This window comes from Notothenia rossii, assembly GCF_949606895.1.
Source record: "Notothenia rossii genome assembly, chromosome: 4".
NCBI lineage: Eukaryota > Metazoa > Chordata > Actinopteri > Perciformes > Nototheniidae > Notothenia > Notothenia rossii.
In genome coordinates, this window is record NC_136902.1 from 44,287,858 (window position 1) to 44,314,514 (window position 26,657).

General features: G+C 45.9%; 2 protein-coding genes and 1 long non-coding RNA gene across 6 annotated transcripts in view; 2 read left to right on the top strand and 1 right to left on the bottom strand.

The window, feature by feature from the left end:
• Positions 1 to 26,657, top strand: part of LOC307037889 (immunoglobulin superfamily member 21-like) — a 166,295-nt gene that overhangs the window by 108,943 nt on the left and 30,695 nt on the right. For both annotated transcript variants that reach the window (XM_079679088.1, XM_079679089.1), the window contains exons 3-4: positions 6,780 to 6,901; positions 7,074 to 7,192. In XM_079679088.1, the coding sequence (XP_079535214.1) occupies positions 6,780 to 6,901; positions 7,074 to 7,192 (241 nt within the window). The remainder of the gene's footprint in view (positions 1 to 6,779; positions 6,902 to 7,073; positions 7,193 to 26,657) is intronic.
• Positions 3,962 to 26,657, bottom strand: part of LOC307037890 (uncharacterized protein) — a 29,365-nt gene continuing 6,669 nt past the window's right edge. The window contains exons 1-4 of one of the 3 annotated variants that reach the window (XM_079679090.1): positions 20,080 to 20,350; positions 19,811 to 19,904; positions 19,568 to 19,686; positions 18,217 to 19,293 (exon numbers count right to left, since the gene is read on the bottom strand). In XM_079679090.1, coding sequence (XP_079535216.1) covers positions 18,275 to 19,293; positions 19,568 to 19,686; positions 19,811 to 19,904; positions 20,080 to 20,272 — 1,425 coding nt within the window. In that variant the 5' untranslated portion in view covers positions 20,273 to 20,350 and the 3' untranslated portion in view covers positions 18,217 to 18,274. Of the gene's footprint in view, positions 9,123 to 18,216; positions 19,294 to 19,567; positions 19,687 to 19,810; positions 19,905 to 20,079; positions 20,351 to 26,657 lie in introns of those variants that run through there. The other 2 variants (XM_079679092.1, XM_079679091.1) reach the window with 2 other exon arrangements.
• LOC307037896 lies at positions 14,082 to 19,087 on the top strand. The gene is made up of 3 exons (XR_013807807.1): positions 14,082 to 16,661; positions 17,082 to 17,260; positions 17,648 to 19,087. It is a non-coding gene; the product is annotated as an uncharacterized lncRNA (long non-coding RNA).

Genomic DNA, 26,657 nt, shown 5'->3' on the forward strand with positions numbered 1-26,657 from the left:
AAGATTTTAAAAAATACAGATTTCAGTATTTTGAGGCTCTGAGCCCCATTTCTTTTCCTTACAGATGGCAAAAAAAGTCCGACATTATACGATTTAAAATAAAAACAAATAAATAAAAAGATAAAACACTGGCATGTAATTTACGTTAGAATAAATAGAATGGTTTTGAATAATGTATGATAGTAAAATCTACGTCACTTTACAGCCCCGCCCACTTTTGGGGAAACCAACGCTGTCATTTGAATGGCGATCAAGCCTGAAGCCACAGAGATCTTCTTTTACTGTCCTTTGTTCTTAGAGGAAGTACAGAAACACGTAACTCTGGATTTGTTTTAATGTTTGAGCTGCAATAAACGACACAGCAGCTTTCTTGCATGATAAAACTATTATTTTCTGCCTCGCTCATGAGAGTAACAGCTGGCGAAATTACAGCCTCGCCTACTGATTTCAAATGTGTGCTCTAAAATGATATTTATAAATGACTATTATCATTATTATAAGCAAAACAATAAATGGCAAAGATATATAGAAAATAAACGTATTTGAGATACGTAACGTGGGAGAAAATACGTTTCTTGCTAAACGTAATTGAGAATGCAGTTTAGTTCTGTGGGAACGTAATTTTTAGGAGACAGGGTTGCCATAATACATTCTGACGAAAAAATACAAATTATTATAAATACAAATAAAATAAAAGAAGCCTCCCCTGAGTTACTACAAGCTATAAAGTAGATTTTAAAAACGTTTTTTAGAATAAAAGCTCACTGCAGGACGTTGTAGAAATGCGTGTGTGCACCACGACAAAGGAGCCTAATTTACTCTAGATTGGGGTTGTTTGCGTGGTGCAGACAGTTAAATGTAGCAAAGTTCGTGACTCCACCACGCAATGCAGTGTTAAGGAGTCGTGGTGGAGTCACGCATTCTGGTGAGATCACATGTAAAATCACATTACAACGTACCCCAGTCCATCTGCCTATCCTTTAGCAAGTAGGATAGCAACCAGAAGTGATCGTTTGGCTCAGGGGACGCGGATCAGTGAAACTTCCTGCAGACTCGTGCGGACTCAGAGCCGTAACCGTAGCAGATCCAGAGATCCAGAGATCCAGACTCATCATACACAAGTCAACAGCAGACTCAGATTCGCAAATCCTGACTGACTGAATCAAGGGAACTTCCCTCACTGTGCAAAACATAGCAGACTTGTGCGGACTCGAAGCCGTAAATTTAGCAGATCCAGAGATCCAGATTCATCATGCACGAGTCAACAGCAGACTCAGATTCGGAGAGCGGACTGAATAGGTGGATTACTCCACACAGCGCGAAACAGTAAAACGGTTTCGGACTCGTCATGGTTTTCAGACTCAGTGAGTGTCAGCTCTGTTTGTGATAACGTAGATGCATACTGTGCACAGATAATTTGACGACTTCACCCAGTCAAGTGTAAGAAGCCAAATACTGCAATAATCAAGCATTAACACACAAACGTTGTTAGATCATGTTTGTGTAGCGGAGGTTAATGTAACGTCAGTTTAATATGCTCGTGAAATGTATTTCTCAAGTGACAAATTACAAATACACAGACAGTGGACTGCCACCCTCACTAGTAGCTCTAACATTTGAAGTGATCTGAAGTTGGAGACTATGTGCTCCTGTTTCACCGGTAGGATTTCTACGCTCTTGGTGACTCATATGACTCAAAGAACTTGTATGATCCGGATCTCTTCAATGACTGACTCAGAAGACCTTGAGTCCGTAAAAGGATCCAGATTCTCGGAAACAGCTGATAAATCAATAAACTATGAATGTTTTATATCCATGTAACGGGAAGAAACTCAGCTAACTGATCTTTTTTTTTTTTTAAACCCACAAAGCTAGCGCCGAGCCTCTGAATTAGTTACGAGAGAAACAATCTAAAGGCCGTTAGCACAGAATTTAGCTACACTGATCAATATACTTATTGGATCTGCACAAACAAGCTTAGATAACATCCTGAGAGTCCACAGATTATAGAAGTATAAGGATCATCATTGAGCGATCAGAACTAGTGACAGGGAAAGTAAATACAGACAACACACAAGTTGTGTTCAATGGCATTAAAACAAGAAAAAACGTGGCCGAAGGTTAACCCATAGGTTATAGCAATGTGTCTTGTCACTTTGAAAAAATTATTGATAATCCATAATTCAATTTTTATGCAAAAATCGGAGAAGAACAATTAGCTGCTAATGGTAGCCACCAGAGGATCAGCTTCCGGTTTTTCTACGCGTCTCTCTCACTCCTTATTTGGTAAGCTGTGTGTGTATGGGGAACTTTCCCTCGATTCCATTGGCTCCGACGGTTAGAAAGAGATGTCAATCAACAAAATCGACCAAGGGGGGCCAGAGATATGGAAAATCCACACAAATGACCCCAGAAGTGTTTTTTTTTGTTGCTAAACCTCTCTAAAAAGGTAGAATGTCACTTGTTTTGTATCGATCTTGATACAGGGTACATATTATATGTTTTACTTTAGATTCCTAAAGCTTTTAGTCTACTGTCACGGTTTGTGAAACAAGCAGGACCCAAATGCAGATTTAAACTGAAACTTCCTTTATTTCAAGGCTATGATATATGTGTACAATGACAAAAACAGAACACTCACCGCAGAACTAGTCAGGGAACAAGATGAACCGACCAAGACAGACAGACAACCCAGAACTTAAATACACCCAAGACTCAATCACACAACAAGACACAGGTGAGGAGGGAGGAGAAAACACAGGGGCCCAGGTGAACATAATCAGACAATAACCCAAAGGAAAACATGACATGGAAAACAGCAAAAACACCCAAACCTACAAAACTATAAACGTGATATAACATGAGAATCGTGACATAACCCCCCCCTCAAGGGACGGATTCCAGACGTCCCAAAAAAAAAAAAAAAATCCAGCAGGGTGGGTGGAGGGGGTCTGGAAGACGGGTCTCGGGCGGACGGCCCGGGGGCAAGGCAGAGTTCAAAAAAGGGGAATTCGGGCGGACGGCTCGGGGGCAAGGCAGAGTTCAAAAAGGGGAATTCGGGCGGACGGCCCGGGGGCAAGGCAGAGTCCATGGAGGGAATCACGGGCGGACGGCCCGGGGGCAAGGCAGAGTCCGAGGAGGGGTGAAGACCAGACAGCTCCGGAGGCCGGTCAGGAGCCGGTGTCGGCAAGATCCCCCATGGAAGAGGACACAGGACCGGCAGGATCCCCGGCAGGAGAGCAGTCGGCGGGACCTCCAACGGCACAGGACATGGGGTTGGCAGGACCCCCGGCAGAAGAGCAGTCTGCGTGACCTCCAACGGCTCAGGACATGGGGTTGGCAGGACCCCCGGCAGAAGAGCAGTCTGCGGGACCTCCAACGGCTCAGGACATGGGGTTGGCAGGACCCCCGGCAGAAGAGTAGTCTGCGGGACCTCCAACGGCACAGGACATGGGGTTGGCAGGACCCTCGGCAGAAGAGCAGTCTGCGGGACCTCCAACTTGACAAGACATGGAGTTGGCAGGACCCCCGGCAGAAGAGTAGTCTGCGGGACCTCCAACGGCACAGGACATGGGGTTGGAAGGACCCTCGGCAGAAGAGCAGCCTGCGGGACCTCCAACGTGACAAGACATGGAGTTGGCAGGACCCCCGGCAGAAGAGTAGTCTGCGGGACCTCCAACGGCACAGGACATGGTGTTGGCAGGACCCCCGGCAGAAGAGTAGTCTGCGGGACCTCCAACGTGACAAGACATGGAGTTGGCAGGACCCCCGGCAGAAGAGTTGTCTGCGGGACCTCCAACGGCACAGGACATGGGGTTGGCAGGACCCCCGGCAGAAGAGTAGTCTGCGGGACCTCCAACGGCACAGGACATGGGGTTGGCAGGACCCCCGGCAGAAGAGTAGTCTGCGGGACCTCCAACGGCACAGGACATGGGGTTGGCAGGACCCTCGGCAGAAGAGCAGTCTGCGGGACCTCCAACGGCTCAGGACATGGGGTTGGCGTCGGGCGGACAGCCATCAGGACACGGGGAGCTGGCGTCGGACGGACAGCCAACCGGAGACGAGGTGCTGGAGTCGGCCGGTATGCTGACAAGACACGGGGAGCTGGCGTCGGACGGACAGCCATCAGGACACGGGGAGCTGGCGTCGGACGGACAGCCAACCGGAGACGAGGTGCTGGATTCGGCCGGTACGCCGACAGGACTCGAGGAGCTGGCGTCGGCCGATGAGTCAGCAGGTGACGAGGAGCCGGAGTCGGGGCCATGGTTACTGGAGCCGGCACTGAAGCCGGGACCATGGCTGTAAGGTCCGGTTCTGGAGCCGGAAACATGGCTGTAAGGTTCGGTTCTGGAGCCAGAAACATGGCTGTAAGGTCCGGTTCTGGAGCCGGAAACATGGCTGTAAGGTCCGGTTCGGGAGCCGGAAACATGGCCGTAAGGTCCGGTTCTGGAGCCGGAACCCTGGCTGCTGGGCGCGGAGCAGAAGCCTGGACCCTGGCTGTGTAAGCCAGGTAATGGAGTATGGAAGGAAAGCTGCATGGGCCGGCACTGGAGCACGGAGCAACGGCTGCTGGGTCTGGCGCTGGAGCCGGAACCAATACTGTTGGGCGCGGAACCCTGGCCTTGCGTCTCTTAGGAGTTTTTTGGAGGCTTCGTGGACCCCCAAACTCCAGACCAGACCCCAAGAAAGGGTCAGAAAATGAGGACTGGCTCTCAGGGCTACGTGAAAAAATCCTAAGCCACTCGGGCAACAAGCTCCAGAGCCAGGGCTTGCGAGCAACCTCCTGACGTGCCTCCTTCAACGCAGCCTCTCTACCCCGTCTAGATGAGGCGCCTTTCCACGTATAAAAAATATACTCCAGAGAATATCCAAGACGTTCCGCCTGTAGCTTCAAAAGATCTGCTGGGTCCATTTTAAGGTCGGTTCGTACTGTCACGGTTTGTGAAACAAGCAGGACCCAAATGCAGATTTAAACTGAAACTTCCTTTATTTCAAGGCTATGATATATGTGTACAATGACAAACAGAACACTCACCGCAGAACTAGTCAGGGAACAAGACGAACCGACCAAGACAGACAGACAACCCAGAACTTAAATACACCCAAGACTCAATCACATAACAAGACACAGGTGAGGAGGGAGGAGAAAACACAGGGGCCCAGGTGAACATAATCAGACAATAACCCAAAGGAAAACATGACATGGAAAACAGCAAAAACACCCAAACCTACAAAACTATAAACGTGACATAACATGAGAATCATGACATCTACCTTACCATCATCCAAGGGTAGTTTCCACTATAAGTAAAAAAGAATTATTGGACGAACACTCTAATTTACAGTTTTTTACTATGTTCAATCTGAATTTTCTTTAAAGGTCCCATGTCATGGCCATTTCCACTGATCATAATTCAATTGTTGAGGTCTACTAGAATAGATTTATATTGTGCAATTTTCCAAACTCACATTGGTTTCTCATACAGCATCTCTGTAAACTATGTGTATTCACTGAATTTCACTCTCTGCCTTTAACAGCTCGTTGTAGCTCCAGTAGCTCCAGCCCACACCCTCCCTGTGAGCACAGTGTGCTTTGATTGGTCAGGACGTTGTGAATCGCGCTAAGCTCCGTGGAGGTGTTGTTTCCTTGTTTAGCGATACACAGCGAAACACAGCCAAACTCATCCTGAGCACACACAAAGTCACAGCCGAAGTAAAAACAATAAGTGTGGCTTGATATTGAGTAAGAAAAAGGTTGATAAACGCTGTGAGAATGAGTCTGCAGAGAGAATTTTGCCGCAATAACCAACTGTCTGTTATCAGCTTGCAGCCAGGGAGGAGAAATCTGCAGAGCTGCTTGCACTGAGTGTGTGTGTGAGGAAGTCCGTGGATTGGTCAATTTGGACCAATCAGCGGGGGCTTAACGTAACGGCTCTGCGGACGTAACGTAACGGCTCCACGGATTGGTCCATTTCGTTCCGGGTACGGTTGACATCATGCGTACCCGGAAGAATCAAATGGACAATGACGTATCTCCAACGAGGCGTTTTGGGGAGGTATTTTCTGTGTTAGAGTTTTACTCGCTACAGGGTGTACTTTGAGGGTTTGTGACTCTGCAGACCGTTTACATGCATAAAAACCTTCATAAGACAGAAGGGGACTGGTAATAACCAGAAAAGCATGACATGGGACCTTTAAAATAAAAACATCTATATTGATTCTGACTTTTCTACATCCAACTCACATGTTTATCATTACTTTGAGAAAAAAGATTATTAATTTAACCCTTTTAGAAAGGAAGATATGGTCATTTGTTCTGGGAATGTCATTTTCGAGCCTGAGACCTGAAAAACAGGCTCAGTGCTTAACAGGCTAAAATGTTGTCCCCACATACGTGTTTGAAGAGACATAGTTGAACATACTTTTCACAAATTCTGACTGAGAACACCCTGGACAGGTCGCCGTAATCCCAGAGCCGGGACTGTGAGAGGGACCAGAGACACTGCAACGATTCACTTAAAATGACATCTGAAAGCAGAGAGGAAACACTTTAAATATTTTAACAGCACTGCTATGATTTGCTGGTTGGTTTATCTAGAGTAGTGAAATGCCCATAAATCAGTTGATGGAAGGCTGAGATAAAGATAGTCCTCCAGAATGATCTCGCAGAACATTTTGCTGCGCTGCTCCACGACACACACACAATATTGGACTTCATGTCTACATGGTCTGCTGTATTCAGAGTCAGTGAGGGTAATGAATGTTGGTTTTCCTCTCAGGTGACTGAAGGAGGAAGTGCAAAGCAGAAGATATTCACCTATGATGCCATGTACAACACCAACTACTCCAACATGGAGGACTACCGCAGACCTGAGGATCTGGTCTACCAGTCCACTGTGCGGTGAGACAAGCCAAGCTGTGTTATATTAACACATACAGTATGTTTTTAAAGACAGAGCTTTAGGGGGAAACTAATCTCCAGAAAATGATCTAATCTCACTTCAACATCTGAGATGATGAAATTGTAAATGGAAATTATAAAGACCTGTGTGTAATTGTGTGTACGTTAACAGGCTTCCTGAGGTCCAGATGGAGGATGACGGCCTGTATGAGTGCCATGTGGGGATCTATGACCGGAGCTCCACAGGCAGAGTTATTCTAGCCTGCAGCAGCATCATCCTCACTGTCATAGGTATGTACTGTATTCACTTCTGGTAGTATCATGAAGTTTAACCCTCCTGTTGTCTTCGGGTCAAATCTGACCGATTTACTACTTTCATCAATCATAACTTTTTTGTTTTACATTTCATTGCATTAAGGCTTTATGATCATAGCCGTGGGAACATGTTTCAAATGGGGGGTGCTGTGGGGATGACACAAGGGCCGGTTCTGACCAATTTTTAATTGGGGGGTGATCATCACATCTCATTTTAAAGTAAAATGCTTCAATCTGGTGCACTTTGAGCGCCCAATTACTAGAGACATATCTAGGGGGTACAACTCCAAACACCCATATGAAAAAGATCGGTTTGCATTTTATTAATCAAATAAGTATGTGAACATTTCCAATAACCTACCATAGCCAATAACAAATAAATGTAGGCTAACTTATTCTATTTTTGTGGTTCATTATTATATTATATTATACCAGTTAACATTTATTTATTTATGCATATTTTTTTATCTCTCCAGTTTTAAACGATATTTTTTGTTTACTGTCCTATAGTATACATTGGAATGATTTCAAACCTGTTTTTATTTATCCTAATAATTATAAAGGTTGGAAATATTTGTTTACATAAATTGTGATCAAAACGAGACCCACTGACATAACTTAGACTAAAGTGAACTATCTAAACCAGGGGTGTCAAACTCAATTTCATCGTGGGCCACATTAGCATTATGGTTGCACTCAAAGTGCCACAATCCTAATGTCATGTCACGTTTTTATTTTAGTCTGTCTTGTTTTGGTTGTTATTTTGCTGTTCTGTTCCCACCTGTGTCTTGTTATCCTGTCGTTAGTTTCCCTCCTGTGTCTGATTGTGCCTCATTGTGTTCACCTGTTGCCCTTGTGTTTCTGCCTCCCCTGCCAGCTGCGTCTTGTCCTGTGATTACCCTTCTGTGTATTTAGTCTTGGCTTCCCCTGTGCTCCATGTCTGTTCGTCGTCATTTCATGTCCCTGTCACCTATGCTTGTCCGTGTCTCCTGCCTGTTCCCGTCTGTAAGTTTGTTCCTGTCTGTCTTGCTCCCCGGTTTTGTTTCTGTTAATTAGTTTCTTGTTTTTTCATGCCTTCGGCTTTTTGATATTAAAGATCGCTTTTTGTTACCTTACCCTTTTTAGTCCTTTTTTAAACTGCACTTGGGTCCCATTTTCCACACAACCTGACAGTACGAACAGACCAGTGTGGACCCAGCAGTTTTTTTTAGCCAAGAGCTTTATGAGCTTAAATACAATCTGGAATGTATTTTCAATGACTGGAGGAAGGCCTCATCCAGAGAGGCCAAAGAGGCTGCCCTTAACGAGGCACGCAGGGAGGTTGACAGCAGGCCCTGGCTTAGGGGCTTGTTGCCTGAGAAGCTAAGAATTTTTACTAGCAGCCCTGAGTGCCAGACTCAAGCCCCTTCTTGGGATCCCGCCTTGCCTTAGGAGGTCCATGGAGCCTCCAAAAGGTCTCTAGGAGACGCAAGGCTAGGATTCCAGCCGTGGCCCCAGCAGCCATGGTTCCAGCCCCAGTAGCCATGGTTCCAGCCTCAGTTCCGGCCCCAACAGCCATGGTTCCGGCCCCAGCAGCCATGGTTCCGGCTCCAGTGCCGGCTCCAGTGCCGGCCCCAGCAACCATGGTCCCAGCTCAAGTTTCGGCTCAAGTACTGGCTCTCCGGCCGACGCCAGCTCCCTCTCAAGTCTCCTCTCGAGGCTCCCTGTGTCCTGTCGGCGTACCGGCCGACTCCAGCACCTCGTGGCTCGTTGGCTCTCCGCCCGACGCCAGCTCCCCGTGTCCTGTCGGCGTACCGGCCGGCTCCAGCACCTCGTCTCCTGTTGGCTCTCCGGCCGACGCCAGCTCCCCGAGTCCTGTCGGTGTACCGGCCGACTCCAGCACCTCGTCTCCTGTTGGCTCTGAACTCTTGAACAACAAGAAAAAGCCGGCGTTTTATCCAGTTTGTACACAACGATGGAGAAACTTAACAAGCAGCAGTGGTCCACTGAAGAGACCAGCTACCTACTGGGAATCTGGTCTTCCGAAGAGGTACAGAGGAAGCTGGAGCACAATCGGCAATTGTTGTTATTGTCGGTGTCAGCTGTGAGGGGTTTCTGCGCGGTTTGGCTTTATGAAGCAGGCACGCAAACGGTTACGTCATGACGCAAACGATGACGCAATGACGCAGCACCAGTCGGACTCTTGGCAGTGTGAAAAGAGCCGGAGCTAAACCGAAGAACCGGTTCTGAACCTGAAAAGCTCTAGCACGGAGGTTGAACCGGAGTTGCGTTGGTGTGAATGAGGTATAAAAGAGCCCAGGGCTTGGGCCTCAGAAAGGTTCCCCCAAGCTCTCAAGCCTCTCATAAGCCTCCAATCTTTTTTTACACATCATCTTTTATGGTCTCTTGCCTCCTCCCTCTCTGCATCAGGTGGTTTCCCCTTTTCTATCTTTGAGGGAGAAGAAGGTTACATATGTTCAACTTTTACTTAATGAACAATTAAAACTGTAAAGTTAAAATACAAATAAAGACTTATAGTAATAATATGCAATTTTAGAGGGAATATGAACAATTTTCATGAAAGCAGAACACATTTTCAATGTCATGTTTAGAATCACGTTTTTTCTTTAAACATTTTATTTCAAATATGCAAACTTTATACTTTAATTTATTAACAGAGACTTCATTTATTAACAGAGACAATAAGGACAGTTTGTCTCTAAGATTCGCTGGCCCAGGAAGTTGGTTCAAGTCTTTTACGTAGTCCGCCTGCATCCTGACTCATTGTCTTCGTAACAGTTGTAACCGTTGTCAAGGTGTCAAAAACTACAACGCCTACTCAGAATTGTGGTTGGAACTTTTACGCTTTTATTGCACCTTCTAGAATGCCACCCGGAGTGCAGAGTGAGCTGGCGCAGGACCAATTCATCAGGGCCCTCCTCCCTGCTGACTTTAGGGTCGAGGTACAGCTGCAGCATCCACAGGCCTTGCAGGCGGCCTTGGAAACAGCTGTTGAGAGAGAGAATGTGTGGAGTGTAGCTGCTAGGAACAGCAAAGGGGCGGGTCCACTGGCTGTGAGGAGCTGCAAGGAGGAGGACAGGCCTGCATGGGTTGCTGAAATGACTGAACTGATAAGGGCTGTGTCTCTGCAGCCAACACGCAGGCCAAGTACCAGGGTCTGCTGGGGGTGTGGTCAGCCAGGACAAGGTACACCGGGCCCAGGGAAACGACTCGGGGCCCGCATAAAGGGGAAGATGCAAAGCCATGCCCCAAAAAACCCCAACCAAACCACAGCCTTATTGCCACAAACACAGACATCCGAGGAATGAACCCAACAGCACAGCCAGGGGAGGACAGTGATTTTGTTTGGACTGAGCGATGTCAAGCAGCGTTTGACAGCCTTCGGCGTGCCTTGAGTGAGGCCCCGGTTCTCGCCCCAGCCAACCCAATTCTGCCATTCACCCTGGTTTGCCGGAGGAGGGGGCCACCAGAGAGTACCCCAGCTTCTTAGCTGCGGCTCCACAGCCCCTTGCATGTCCCCTAAAACACCGTTTTATGGGGAATGGAAGCTCAGCTGTGTACTGACAGAATGGGTGGACATGATACTGCGACTGGGTTACTCACTCCGGTTCTGCAGTGTCCCTCCTCCATTCAGGGGTGTACGAGAGGCAAATTTATCATCCCAGGAGGAGTTTCCTTTCAACAGAAATTCAGGCCCTGTTGCAAGAACGGTGGGTTACGTATTGTAACCCTGTTCTAGAGCAGGGGTGGGCAAACTTTTTGGCTCGGGGGCCACTATGAGTTTTAAAATTTGACGGAGAGGCCGGGCCAGTAGCAGATCGGTGAAAGAATATTTAGCTGTCCACTCCTCATTATACACTCGGCACTCAATGTTGACTTTTCTTTTCTTTGGTCCACTCATTGTTACAGGTGCAGGTTCAGAGGTGAATTATTGCGTCATTGCGTCATCGTTTGCGTCATTTTTTGCGTCATTTTTTGTCATTTTTGACCCACACAGCGTTTTACGTCACTGATTTTCTCTGCAACACCGCTCAAAACAACATCAATAGAGGACTGCGTCGGGTAGTTTTGAATTATATGAAGCCAGATTAAATTAAAGAACTACTTCTTCAACATTATACCTTTCTCCAGAGTGCCGTGGTGCATTGTTTATTAATGTGGTTCAGCTGCATTACTGCCTGCTGCAGTGCTGCTCGTCTCCCGGAGTTTATTGTCCCGGAGTTTATTCTCCCGTTAACTCACGGCAGCCTGTCTGACTGTCACAAGCAGTGAATGTGTTTTAGTCTGAAAGCTTTTTGGCATCACAACGCTGTTATGAACGTTTTTCTGGCATTATACAGGTGATGTTAGCTAATCAGACTATCTTGACTACTTGTTGCTATCATATTGTGGCATAAGCAGTTTTCTACACGCATATTTTACCGGCGTAGTTTTCGTTATGATTTTACTTGTGATGGCCACATGTAGCCCATGTATTGATTCCATCCAATAGCTGCTAATAAACAGAATCACACTAAGCCTGGTTAGTGTTGCCTGACTTTATAAGTGTTTGTTATAAGTGTGTGGTCGCGTTCTAGTCACTTTGCTCAGCGCTACTGCTTGTTACAACTGGTATTCGCCGTACTCGCCATGAACTGCTATTGCTCAGGTTAATCTCGCCCCCTCCAATGTAAGCTTGAAATATATGGTTATTTGATATTGCCGGGTTGCCGAGTGGGGCCAGAGAATAGACCAGACTCCAGCAAAGGTCAATTGTGTCTAGAGTGCGCCATCTAGTGGGATCAACTGAAATGCCCGGTATTGCAGGAAAAAGGCAAAATTAATGCGGTCTTTACTATAATTTCAGAGTAAAGTCATCTCTCTCCAGAATTCCACATTTCCCCATAACGTCTCGTTGAGATCGGCAAGATCCGTTTCATACGATGTTAACTGGGCACCCCTTATGAGACACGATTCCCCACTTGCCAGTGGGTGCGCGCATGTGAGTGTGATAAACCACAGGAAGTACTGTCAAAGTGCTATACGGGTGCAGGGACATTATGGCCGGCGTGTTGTCGGAAAACACACCTCGTCTAGTGTAATAGCTCCGATTAATGCATTTCACCGTCCGTGTGAAGACGGCATTAGGACGGAAACCCCAAGGGCCAAAATGTATCCAATAGACACTATTGCGGGCCAGCTATTCTTATATAGCCCAGAATTTCGAAGTTGTTGACCGGGGGGGTGCTAGTGGAGCACGCTCAGGCACTGCGGAGCCCATAAAGCTAAGTAGATTATTCACGCTAACGAAGGATCACTTCTTCTTTAGGGCAGGGAAGGCTACGCAGTACACAGGCTACTGTCCCGCAGCTGCTGCCTCTCTGTTGGACTCGGTTGTGGGGGATGCATGTACTGTGAAGTCGCCGGAGCCTCGCAGCGGGTCTACTGCTGTGGATCGCATAAAGCAGACTCTTCAAGCTAACAAAGGATCACTTCTTCTTCAGGGCAGGGAAGGCTACGTAGTACGCAGTCTACTGTCCCGCAGCTACTGCCTCTCTGTTGGAGTCCGGTACTGCACATTTTTCACGAGAAGTTGTAAAAGAAAATGAGTGGGGGGCGAACGCACTAACAACTCCGCCAACGCCACAGTCACCCCGCTGTGCGGGCCAGATGAGAATGTCTGGCGGGCCGGATGTGGCCCGCGGACCGCCAGTTGATGGTCACTGCGCTATAGTAATCATAGATAAATCCAACTTGTTGTACCTGGCAGAGCAAGAAACATTCCAGCCTTTTATTTAAACTTGTTTAAAACAGATCCAAATAAATATGTGTGTCCCGGGCCAAATGAAATGCCGTCAGTTTTCAGATAAAGCCACGGCATCACAATTCTTCTATATTCGACACAGTAGTTTTATGTTCACCTCCCGTATTGCTTTCAACCCACCAGCTTTTATGGAGAAAATAAGTTATGTAATTATTAACCAGAGGCATGTTTTCTCACTATTTTATGCATTGAAACAACAGGCTGCTGTGTGTTTAAGGAATCAGCTGTTTATTTCATATGAGTTATATTGTGGCAGCATCCATCACTGCTCCCCCTGGTGGATCCATGATCCATTGCAGCTGGTTGCCATTATCATTTATCAAGGGGGCGTAACAAGTCTGAGCCGTGTCCACTAGGGATGTGCATCTCCATCACTGAGGCCGATGAGATGCGCATCTCGATACGTTGCCACGATACGATACATTAACGATACATTTGAAACACCAGGCGATGCGATACGATACGATTCACCCCTGTTGCGATACAGTTCGATACGATTGTATTCAACATTATGCGATTCGGGGCAATATGATACGATTCAACACCAATCAAAATAAAGATACTTCAATATGGTACGACAGAGGATTTTTGTTGAATTCCTTATATGCAGCAAATCATTCATTAACAAAAAAGTGCTTTACATATTTGGTTCTCTCTAATACAGTAGTACTGCACATCCCATCATGCTGTTTCTTTTTTTCCCCTTTTTTACCTTAAAAAGCTCTCCAGAGTACGGTACAATGTTATAACACCTCACAGTTAAACAATTTAAGGATGCATTGCCCATGATTAACAATGTGCAAATAACAACTACCATAGTGCAATGCCCATACAACTGCCAGCCTGATGTGCTTAACACTCATAGGCCAACTCACCAGTGAGCAGAAAGCAGTGGTTTCTATATGAACAATAAAGAATAAAAATAACCTTTCACAAGCAGCTCTATCATAACTGCTTACAGCAGTGGTTCTCAAAGTGGGGGGCGCGCCCCCCCTGGTGGGCGCAGAGGCATGCCAGGGGGGGCGCGAGAGACGAGGAGGAAAAATGGTTATAAAAAAAAAAAAAAAAAAGATTTAAAAAAAAAAAAAAAAAATCATAATTTGAAAAATTATTGATTCGAAAATAATATGATGCAGTACAGTACTATTACGTCTGGGTCTCTGTTTCATTAAAGCTCGGCTCTGTGTGTGTGTGTGGAACGAGCCATTTTGTGTGCGCGTGAGAGAGAGAGAGCGCACCGGTACTGGAGATCGTTGTTGTTAGCTTCTGGTGCTAGCGAGCTACGCTAACGGATATAAGGAGTTTTTTCAACAACAAAGTGGAGGAGAGTCCTCTCCTGTCAGACTGAGAGCTAAAGGACTCTCTCAGTGTTATCTCAGTGGGTCTCAAATGTTTTGGTCACCATTAATGTAAATAATTATTTCCGAGGCACACGTTTATATGATCATTATAGTTATAAAAAAATAAGAGAATAAATGAAAAACAGGTATGAAATACTATATGACAGTAAAACAAGAATAAAGTTTAAAAGGGTGATTTGTAAAATATCCATCAAGAAAAAGTAAATCTGTTTACATTTCTGTTTCATATGGGTGTTGAGAGATGTATCCATAGATCTCTTCCTTTCGCTCTCAAAGTGCACCAGATTTATGCTTTTAACTTCAATATTTAAAAATAAATCTTCCCGGGGAAGCTTGCCCCCGGACCCCCCTATGTGACGTCCACACACCACCTATAAAAATAGCACTTTATCCCTGCTTACACCTATATGCCGTGAGCTGAATATCGAGCCTTCATTGTAACAGTCGCGGGTACGTTGTGTATTTGCGTGGGGATTGTTGCAGTAGAAAATTCCACTGTAGCGACCGGTACATTAATGGGAAACCCTAAATGTTTGAGCACCCTCTATGAAACGTCAAGCTACCCCACAGCACCCCCAAAATAAATCTCTGGCGCCGCCACTGAGCCTGATTATTCGTTTTGGGGGGGCCCGACTTTTTTTTTTCTCCAAAGGGGGGGCCTGACAGAAAAAGTTTGAGAACCACTGGCTTACAGTAAGGAAGACATTTAAACTATTATTGACCGTGACAGGCTGCTGTAAACTAAACACCACTCTCTCTGACAGAACACCTCACTGAGAGATTTCACTCATATGTCTAACTTCCAGGTTTCTCTTTTCAGCTGCAGACCCCATGTCGCCTCTTTTATGTGCGTCGCTAAGTTCCTCAAACTACTTGTGTACTTTAAAGCGGCACGGCATCGTTTACAATTTGCGAGCGATTTTTCAAGTTGACCGTCTTTCTTGAACAATCCGAAGTGTTGCCAAACGTTTGATTTATAGGTATTTTTCGGTGCGCTGTGTTTTTCTTTCTCCTCGACTTCCATGTCTGTTGATAACTGAGACTCTCTGCCTCCGTAGTGACGAAGCAAAGATCAAAGATCGTCTCTGCTGAGCGTTGACAAGATGAGGGGATTTTATATGAATGAATCGTTTTTTTAGCGATGCAAAGACGCTACAATCGATGCATTGCGAGTTCAACCCAAACTGTAGCCGATGTGCACTCTTTCAACATGTGCACTCGCATCTTGAACGTTTATGCCGGTGCACCGATGCGAATCGGTGAATTTTAACATCTCTAGTGTCCACTACGTCACACTGGGGGCTTTCCTTTCAGCGAGGGCCGACGCTGTGCCGGTCACGGCCCCAATGAGGTAGGGACGTGCAAAATGAGGTGCTACATCTGTATTAGACGTAACAGTTATTACTGTGTGTTCCAAGGGTGAATAATTGGGTAGGGACGGTAGGGTCCCTCCCAATATCCAGCGACTACTGAATCGTCACTACCAACATTTTTTAAATCTAACGGACCGTGAGTCTCTAGTCAACGTAGGCTATTTACATTTAGCGCATTTACTAGACGCTTTTATCCAAAGTGATTTACAAGTACATTTGGTACTGTTAGAAATTAAAATCAATGTATTGATGGTATAATGTAGCTTAAACATACCGTCAGTTTAAATGCTGTTTTATACTGAAAAAAAGAGAAATTCTCGTGCACAACCAGTTGTTAAGCTTTTATTCTGAAAAGTCTTCATCTCCGGTTAGCATTTAGCATGTGGCTAATATACCATTTCCTATAGACCCTTTTTGTGTTTGTACACAATGATGACGTAGAACGTATGCGCGCGCATTGTGGCAACAGAAGGATGGCAGAGATAAACAGCTTGTCAAGCTACGCAAGGGGATTATCAACTAAAGATCGTGAATGTTACCTTAACAAGTTGACTTTGACAAATGGTGTCCGACTTCCAGATCCGTGTTCTATTGATGAGTGGGTTGAAGACGTTAGCAAGTGGCCGAATATACAGTGGCCAGATATATATACCTATTTAATTGAGAAACCGAGCGTGTACACCAGAGAAATTACGAGCCTATAAATCAGTGGATGCTTACGAATACGTTGTCTGTGGTCATGTACAGAACGTCAAATACCATGACATAGACTCAGAGTTTTGTATTTTGAGATCAGAAATTCTCCCTAGTCAAAGACAAGGACACAAGACAACGATGTATGAGGCTTGGGTCATAATCAACCAACGAGAAAACTACGTCCTCACAGCGAATTGCACCTGTATGGCGGGGTAAGTAGCCTATTATTTGGTGTTGTGGGCTTGTAGGTAACAGTTCAGGGGCTTGTTACTGTCCTTTCAGCTGGCTATTACTCTCCTTTCCATATCAAAAATCGTATGCCTTGCCCTGTAACTTTCTCATCATAACCAGGGTTTGAAACTAACATTTTCATGAACAACACAGCGACAACAGGGTTCAAAATGTCAGCAGCCAATATCATTCAGTTACATTCAAAACCTGATTAAGCTTAGGATACTCACATGTCTAGTAAGTTAGATGTTTACCTACTTCATAACCAGAGCTGAGATTTGTTTGAGAGCAAATGTTACTTTCAAGCCCAGTATGTTTATTATGATTTTGTGAAATTTCAGGCTTGGGTCATGCTGCAGCCATGCAGCTGCAATATTATTCAAAGTTGAGCTCTATGTTAGGATGGGAAGGACAGAGAAAGCAGCGGTTACTTCTGGAGTGTGCATGTGGAAAGACACCAGCAGGAAAGAAGTCAGACCAGCTCCATTGAGGGAAATCAGCTTCCACAAACCAAAGAGGCTTGGCAGGCAACTTCCAGCAGCTTCAACATCTGCTAGGAAGAATAGTATCACACCCAGAGGCATGTAATAGTTGACAGAGCCTAGATAAGTTTCCTTTTGCCATAGTGCATTTAATTAATTCTCAGGATTTCTCCTCAGTGTTTTGACACCATAATGTAGCCTGAGAAAGGTGTTACTTGGTGATGCAGAGATGAAAAGGCCTACAGACCAACGTGGCATCATGACTTTTTGTAAACATACACGCTCAGTTTGAATAGTTTCAGTATCATTTGTTATGTTAGTTTGAATATGTCTGTCCTTTTGTCTTCAGATTACTGATTCTAGAAATTCGATTGTTTGTTATCTACAGCTTAACTGGTCTGGTTTTAGAATAATTCAGTCATTATTCTTAAAATGTGAACATTATGCAGCACACTAATTGTGTCTTTTTGTTGCTCTATTATCAGTGTTGACAGATGATGACATCCGGGAACTGCGGGATGTGAACCCAGGTGCTGCAGTGCTGACGAGCCTGGAAAACAGTGACACGGATATGGCCAGATATGCTGTTAGATGTCGGTTATGGATTGTCTTTCCCTGGTTGTTAAAGTTGCATTACAGTTGAAACAATGAATTCATCATCAGCCTTTTCTTTACATTTGATGTTGTTATTGAAAGCTGTGTCTAGATGCACTTCAGTGCAACAAGATATTTTAAGTCTTATTCTGTAATGCTATATATGTATCCAGAGATAATTTGCGACCTAAAATTATTATTTACTGTTTACAACATACAGAACCAGTTTGATTCTAATATATTGTACATACTCCTACTTTTTATGTTGTTAATGTTTAGTGGCACTTTAATGGCACCTGAATGGAATGAAACTCTGTTAGTAACAACATTACAAATAAATGTGATACTGCACTCTGAATTGTTGAGATAATCTGGGGGGGAAAGGACCATTAGACACACCAGTTGCAGCCAATGTGGGGAGGTTTATTAAAATGCATTCAGTTTTAAGTACAGTAGGCCTATATACATGTTTTACAAATGTAAAATCAATTTATAAGTCATACATGGTTATGTGTAACTCATTTGGGAACAACACTCTTACAGAGGTTTGTGAGGGCACCACATACAATAACAACATCATCTAGTATGTCAACCTGCGACAAAGGAATAACTGTTTGTAAAATCTTAAAGTTTCTCCACCGACCAATAACTCGCTCTACATGGATCCTCACACGAGAAAGTTGTCTAGATGTGTCCACTTCCTGTGCAGAAAGCTGCTTCTTTCCTTTTGTGAAATGAGGGATACGAAGGGTTGCACCATAGGCCGCAAGCTCATCTCTGATGAGAAATCCTCTGTCTGCTAAAACCTCATCCCTAGGCTCCAAAAGTTTGAGGAAACCTGACTCCTTAGTGATCTGCTTGTCTGAAACCCGTCCACCCCACCCAGGAGACAGAAAGGAAATTGCACCAGCTGGAGTGATGCCGATCAAATATTTAATGGTGTTGTTGTGTTTATAGTTTGACCATGTCTGGGCCCTGGAAGTCAGATTACTGGGTCTAGCTATGAACATTTCTGTGCAATCTATTATGCACCGGCATCTTCTAAAGTTGCGCTTGAATATTTTTGGCATATTTTTAAGTACTGCACCCTTACTTGGCCATTTAATGAGTGGCTTGAGGACCAAGGCCATAGCAGGGACCCAGCTCCGCAAAATATTTGATAAGGTGGTTTTTGATACCTGAAATCTATAAGCCAAGTCAGTATTACATAGGCCCAACCTTAATTTCATCAATATAATCAATAGGTGGTCCTCTACTGTAAGTTTGTTGTGAATTCTTTCTACGCTGCCCATCATTTTTGTAATCAGCCACTCAAAGACCACAGAGGTCAGTCCTGTGAGAAAAATCAATTGTCCAATGTTGCACTTAACAGTGGTGTAGGAGAATGTAGATTTTTGCAGCTCCTCTTTCAGCTTTACATTTTCTGCTCGTAGTGTGTCAAACTCCTGTCGCAGGTTGACATATTCCTCCTGAAGTTGACTGTATCTCAGGTTCAGATCATCGTACTCTCTCTTTGGAACTGGGATATCCTCTTCAGCTTTAATATAGAAAAGTGAATTTTCAAAACTTTTCCATGACAGAAGAGAAGATACATTATCGATCCCAGGGGGAGATTTTTCCTCTGCATTTGACCCATCCAGGAGCCAGTGTACACGTCACACACAGACATACATAGCAATTGGAGCAGTGGGCCTGGCAGGAGCACAAACACACTAGGAGCACACTGACTCTTTCAGTGAGGGTGGGAACCCTGACAATCAATCAGTTAATTGTAAGATGATATATTCATATATTCATAAATATATTCATACCAGGACAATGATCCATGCTACATTCTTGTTCTGGATCCATGCTGCATTCTTGTTCTGGAGTTTCAGAAGTAACACGTTGATTTGCTGCAGTGTCAGTTCTCCTCCTTTTCCTATGGTACCTACAGTAACAGCAGAAATTCATAGTTAGACTAATCCATATCTCAAAACAGCAGCTGTAGGCACCAATGCAAGAGAGGTAAAAAAAACAAAAAACGACTGAGAGGATGTCAACTCTAATCTTACCTGTCCATCTTTGAATTTGGGTTCTGGCTTTGTTTTGTGTACATGAACACAGATGGCACAAAATCAGGACTACTAGAGTCCAATGATGCCTCGCCTGCAAAAATAAAACACAAACACGTTTGTTTAGCCTAGCAAGCTACTAGGCAAATCTAAAGCCAGGTTATCAAACTTTAGCTGCATTTGATTATTATTCTACATCATACAGACAATCACTAATGTAAACAAGGCTCTCCCGTAAAATCAAAGAGTAGGCTAGATAACCTCATTACCTGATATAAAGTGGGCGCTGCAGACGCGAGCCATTTTGATTATGTCCTCATTCCAGTCCACACGTTTAATCGCCTGCAGCCACAGACGCCGCCGGTTGCTCTGAAATGGTCGTGGTCCTCTCGGAATCCTATAAAACTTTAGTCCGCCGGTGGAATAGCGATTCGTACAACCGTATACGCAACAACCAGACATGTTGATGCTGGGTACAGTTTGTAAATGCTTGCTAACCAGTTGCTACCTCGTCTTTGTCATTCAGAACTGCTTGAAAACAACACCACTTCCGTTGCCCACATGCGCGCGCAACTTTTTGATGACGTTGGCTGTAAAAGGGTCTATAGAGGTGAATTTAGTAGCGAAATGACATGGTGTGATGCAAACCGAAACCTACTGATTCAACACTACAACTATAGACGTCGAGATATTATTATTGCTGAATACTAAATGAAGGTACAGTTTATTTGAATACGTTATTGTTTACAGACGTGGGTAGCATGTGACAACATCCGGAACTCCCGGAAACCAAAATGCCGTGAAGTATTTCCAGTATTTTTAAAGTATGAATTACAGCCGTAAAATTGCAATAAATGAAAAGTGATGAAAGAGAATATGAGGAGAAGAGGCGTGTTTAAGTATATATTGAATGTACGATGTCTGAATCCTCCGTTATGAGCAACATGGAAGATCGGAGGAGGGAATACCCCCTACAACGCCAACCGGCAGATGAGGAGGAGCCACCAGGGGGTTTTTAACAGCTGAAAGTGTGTTTCTCTGACTCTCGTTTTCACCCCTGACCCCCGAGAACACAGCTGTTTTTCTCACTTAACATCTTCTGCTTGTAACATTACCAGCGCCTTTTTTAATTAAAGTACCCATTTCAACCTTCTCAGAGACTCCATTTGTCTCCTTTTTAAAGCTTCTCTCCTGGACGCGAGAATAACAAACACAGTTATCAGTACAAAAACGGTCAACAGATCTCGTATTACGAGTCCCGCCTCCCTAACTCAATATAACCAACAGGATTGGCTCTGCCGTCTCTTGCTAATGTGTGAGAGGCTCTACAGCTGATTGTCAGAAGCGCCATATCTATTTGCATGGAGGAAAGACACCATCCAGTATCTGTTGTGTGCACACAGTGCATGAACACCGCTAGATCAGGGGTTCCCAAACTTTTTCAGCATGAGACCCAAAACAGAAATGTTGTGGTCCTAAGGGACCCGAGCTCAAAAAATGTAATGATTTTCAATAATATTTACATTTATAAACAAAGAATGCAACACACCATGAATTTAAAATGAAGATGTTTATTTAATTATAAAAGTGCTTCGCAGCAATTAGGTTTCTCACCATGACAACCTTCCCTTTGAGCTTACCCAGAAAAAATAAGGATCAAAGCAGAAAGACGAAACATGGGAATTGCAGTCAAGTATATACTGTACAAATCAAATTTAAATTATACAATTATCAAAAGTGCAATATTAAGTTTGTCACTAGCTCAAACACTATGTACACACCATTTTAAACTATTATGAACAAAGAACAAACATGTTGTAAACAGAAAGGGACAAAACACTAACTATAGGAAGTGCAGTCAAGTGTATACAGTACATCACATGTGAAACCACATTTAAATTATCAGAAGTGCAACATTAAGTTTGTCACTAGATCAAAAACTATGAACACACATTTTTTAAACACTTTTAAATGAACAGAGCTGTTGTAAAACACTCCGAGAGACTAAGAAACTCCAACACTTGGCAACTGATTTTACTGACTTATTTACAATATGTTCTTATCTGACATGCTAGAAGGGGTATTATATCATATATTGATACATGATATAATATAATAACAATTACATCTAATGAGAGGTATGTGGCTGGTTGAAGTTTTCAACCAGCAGATCTATTCTGGGCTGGGTTTTTGAAGGTGCCAATCTGAGGTCATGCTCAGGAATTAGCCTGTTTCTGTGTTTGTTTTTCAGGTATGCTAACGTAGAAAACCCAGATTCACATAAGTATGTAGTGCCAAACTGTATCAATGCTTGTACAGCTATCTTAGCCAAGCAGGAGAACTCAGTCTGCTGGAAATGAGCAACCCAAAACTGTGCCAAAGTGGTTGTTTCAAACAGCATCTTACTGCCCCTGTTGACCTGCAGTGTGACCAGTGCCTCTAACTCTGCCTGACTGAGACCCCTCTCTTTTTTGGCACAGCTTGGAAGGGAAACTTCACCCACTGAAGGTGTTGAGCTCTCTGTGAGTCAGGGAAGTACCGCTTGAAGTTCTCCTGTAGTTGAGACAAGTGCTCGACTATGTTCTGCTTCACAGAGTCACTCAAGGGAAGACCGGTGCTTACTTGGTCGGCAGTGAGAACAGGAAACATTGCCAGTTCTCTTGTAACCAGCTGGGAATGCCACAGACCAAGGCGTGCTTCGAATCCTTGTATTCCATCTTCAAGATCCAATATGCTGTTCTCTTTTCCTTGAAGGCTGGTGTTCAGCATGTAGAGCTTGTTAAAAATGTCCACAAGGTAGGCAAATCTTGCCAACCAGCGCTTGTCCTCAAAATGCTTTGCAAGGTTAGCGCCCTAATTTTTCAGGTAAGCCATGACCTGCTCTCTCAGCTCCCACACTCTCTGTAGAACTTTTCCCTTGGAGAGCCACCGTACCTCACAGTGGAAGAGTAGGTGCTCATGCTCTGCCCCCATGTCCTTGCAGAGCTCTCTGAAGAGCCTTGATTGTAGTGGTCGCTTTTTAATAAGATTTACCACTCTAACAACCACATCAAGTACCTCACCTAAGTCCTGCTGCAATGCTTTGCTAGCCAAAAACCTCCCTGTGGATAATACAGTGTGTTACCTTCACATTTGGGACCACTTTACGTACATGAGCCACAAAACCAGACCTGCACTCAGTCATGCTCCTTGCACCATCAGTGCAAAACCCTATACAGTTCTCATTTATAACACTCTGTTCGATGTCTCACTATGGGATGCGCCCCAACGCGTATGCATCAGAAGCATCAATCTCATTATGCCAATCCTGATTGGCTGGTGATCTTGACGACTACGTCAGGGAATCAACCCACCCTTTAAGTAGCTTGCGCTATGTCGCAGCGTCATTCATACACCTCTTCTTGCTTCGGAGCACATCTCAAAAATATCAGTAGCCGGGCTAGATTAACTGTCCACAGACTTAACCACAAGCTAACCTTCGGTCGCCGGACGCTTGCCGGCTACTTTTGCTTGGCACAAAGATTTGATTTATTAGCACACCAGTTAATACTAAAATCTGCCCCGCCGTTTTTTTCCTAAATAACGGTACGGTTTTGGTTTTTTCAAAAGGTAACATACCTGTTACTATTTGTCCCTCCACGTCGACACCCCGGCGAGCGAGGATGGACCCTTCTCTCCCTCACACCAGAGGAGACGGAGGTTCGGAGGCTCGACTCTGCGGTTGCGGGTTCAAGATTTCGGGCACGGACTCACACTAGGTCTGCTCGTCCTGCCTTGGGCTGGAACATGCCCGGAAGGCTATCAACGCCCCCGGTTCGTGCGGACACTGTGCCCGCTTCAACACCAAGAGCCTCCGCCGACGGCTAGCGCGCCAAGCTAGCCTGTCGGGACAAGACCCCTTCATGCCTGTTGATTTGCCGGCCGGCAATCGAGGCATTGTGGCGACCGCCGCGGGAGTGTCAAGCTGGGGCTCAACGGCGGCGGCAGCCGCGGGAATGGAGCCCCGCGCTGTGACAAGCTGGGGCTCCCAACTGGACCTCACCGTGGTTCCACCCGCAGAGGATGTCCTGGAGCTGGATTACATGGAGGAAGATGAAGAGGATACCTCTGAGTTCCTCTTATCCGACTCAGACGAAGACGAAGATGACATCTTCGTCCCATCTGCTCAGGCTGCCAAGCCGGATGCGGTGTCCGCTCCCCCAGGCGAAAGCGCGCCAACTTCGCCCCGCCTCAGCATGGACTTGCAGGCCGTGTGCCAACGCGCTGCATCCAGGCTGGACATCCCCTGGCCTGATGTAGCCAAGGAGACCTCCAGATCTCGCTATGAGGGAAGAACTTGCCCCAAGCCGCGAGGATGACGAGGCAGCTTCTCCCAGTCTTTCCAGAGCTGCTGGACGAGGTGTCTGTCTCGTGGAGAGACCGCCCTTTCAGCAGCAAGGCCCCAATCCAGGGAGCCTCCTCTTTGGACTTTGAGGTCATGGAGAAGCTCGGCTTGCTCCGCATGCCGCCTATGGAGCCGCTTGTGGCAGCCCCCCTCCAACCGCGGCTGTCTTCGGCACCTAGCAGGAACCCCACGCTGCCGACAAAAGCAGACCGTTTCGAGTCAGCAATGACCGAACGGGCTTACAAAGCAGCAGCTTTGTCCGTCAGGGCGCTCAATGTCTCGTCAATGCTGACCGCTTACCAGGCGGAGCTCTGTGAGGACATGAGGAACAAACCTGAGCCTGCCGTGTGGGACGAAATCACAGCGATCATGGACATTTGCCTCCGTGTGCAGCGCTGTGCAGTCCAAGCCAGGGGCAAATCGCTGGAGATGATGGTGGTGCAGGAGAGATCCAGGTGGCTTAACCTGACGAACCTTCCGGACCGGGAAAAAGAGGACGTCTTGGACATGCCAATTGTCCCCAAGGACATATTTGCCACCGCTCTGGCTTCAATGCAGCAGCGGTGTGAGGCCAAACAGAAGGAGGATGAGGCTCTCCAGCTTTGTCTTCACCGAAATGTCCAGCCGCCGCCTCCAACGGCCCCGCGACAGACCTTCACTCAGGCTGCCTCACGTCCTTCCCATTTCAAGATCCCGAAACGGCAAAAGCCACAGCCCGCCCCGGGTCTCCCCCCCAGACACGAGGCGAGGACGAGCTGGCCAAGAAAGTCCCCGGTTGCGGCAGCAGCCACACAGGCACAGCCGGCCCAGACCTTCGGCCATCAGGTGAGGAAAAAGAAGAGAGCAGCCTTACAGCCTTCCCTCCTCTCCTCTGTGAAAGAGCTGGAAGTTCCCTGTTTTCCAGCCCCAGAACGTGTTCCACACATGTTCAATGCTCATGTGTGTCCGGGGTGCAACCATGCTCCCATCTTCCCGCCGCCTCGAGTGATGTCAGAACGTCATTCTCAAGTTCGCGCCATGAGGGAGATAGAATTCACGTCAAAGACAGCAGGTTCTGCTGCTCGTTCAAGTCACACAAACACATGTCCTTGTTTTCTAATAAAACATTTTCCACTGTCGTTTCCAGGCTTAAAGCCAAGGGCGCAGTCAAAAATAATGAAAAGAAAAACAATAAAAACAATAAACAGTCAGGTGACTGCTCCGCTTCTGAGAGTGGCTGTTGCCTCTCTCAGAATGCGGACGGTAACCGAGTCTGTGAACGCATCATCGACGAGCGCATGCGCAGTGTCGACCGAGGTTGTCAGCCTGGGATACCACCGTGTTCAGACACTAGAGGGCCTCATAACACAACTAATAAAGACACAGAGAGCAGACAACAGGGAAGTGATCACTCTCCACTCGCTCTGAGAAGCGAAAGGTGGAAGGTGCTCACAAGCTCTGCTTGGGTTTTCAAAACGATATCAGGGGGCTACAGACTCCAATTCGCTGTCACCCCCCATCACTTCTCGGGCATTGTGCATTCACAAGCCCGGGGAGAGTCGGCTCATATTCTAGAGCAGGAGATTCTCTCGCTACTAGAAAAGAAAGCCATATCCATAATACTCTCCGAACAGAGTCAGAGCGGCTTCTATTCCAAATATTTCCTCGTTCCCAAACGGGGAGGGAACGGAATTCGCCCTATCCTAGATTTAAGGGCTCTGAACAAGTATCTCAGAAAATACAAATTCCGAATGCTCACTCACACATCTCTGCTGCGCCTCGTACGTCAGGACGATTGGTTCACATCAATCGACCTGAAAGACGCGTATTTTCACATCCCAATATATTATCGACACAGGAAATATCTGAGGTTCGCTTTTCAGGGTGTCTGTTACGAGTACAGAGTGCTTCCCTTCGGTCTGTCTCTCAGCCCACGGGTGTTTGTACGATGTACGGAGGCAGCAATAGCCCCGTTAAGGCGACAGGGCATTCACCTGGCAACCTATTTAGACGACTGGCTCCTTCTTGCACAGTCGGAGCAGGAGGATATTACGCAGACAAATATCCTCTTGAAACACCTGCTCGACCTGGGTTTCGTAATAAACACAGAAAAGAGGATGTTGTCCCGTGCCCAGACTGTACTCTTCCTGGGCTTACGTCTACATTTGGTGCCCTTTACAGCCCGCCTGTCAGCAGAAAGAGTGAAAGCCTTCAGGGCTTGCCTCGCTCATTTCCAGCCATGCAAATATGTTCTCTTCAGATCATGTCTGCGGTTACTGGGGCTCATGGCGTCAGCCATCCTGGTGGTACGACTGGGCCGCTTACACATGAGAGATTTTCAGTGCTGGGTAGCTGCCCTCAGACTGGACCCCGTGCTTCATGGCGCGCGGAGAGTGATGGTCACTGTGGAATGCGTAATGGCACTGCAACACTGGCTGCACCCGAATTTTCTAGTACGGCGAGTACCTATGGGTGCTGTCCTAT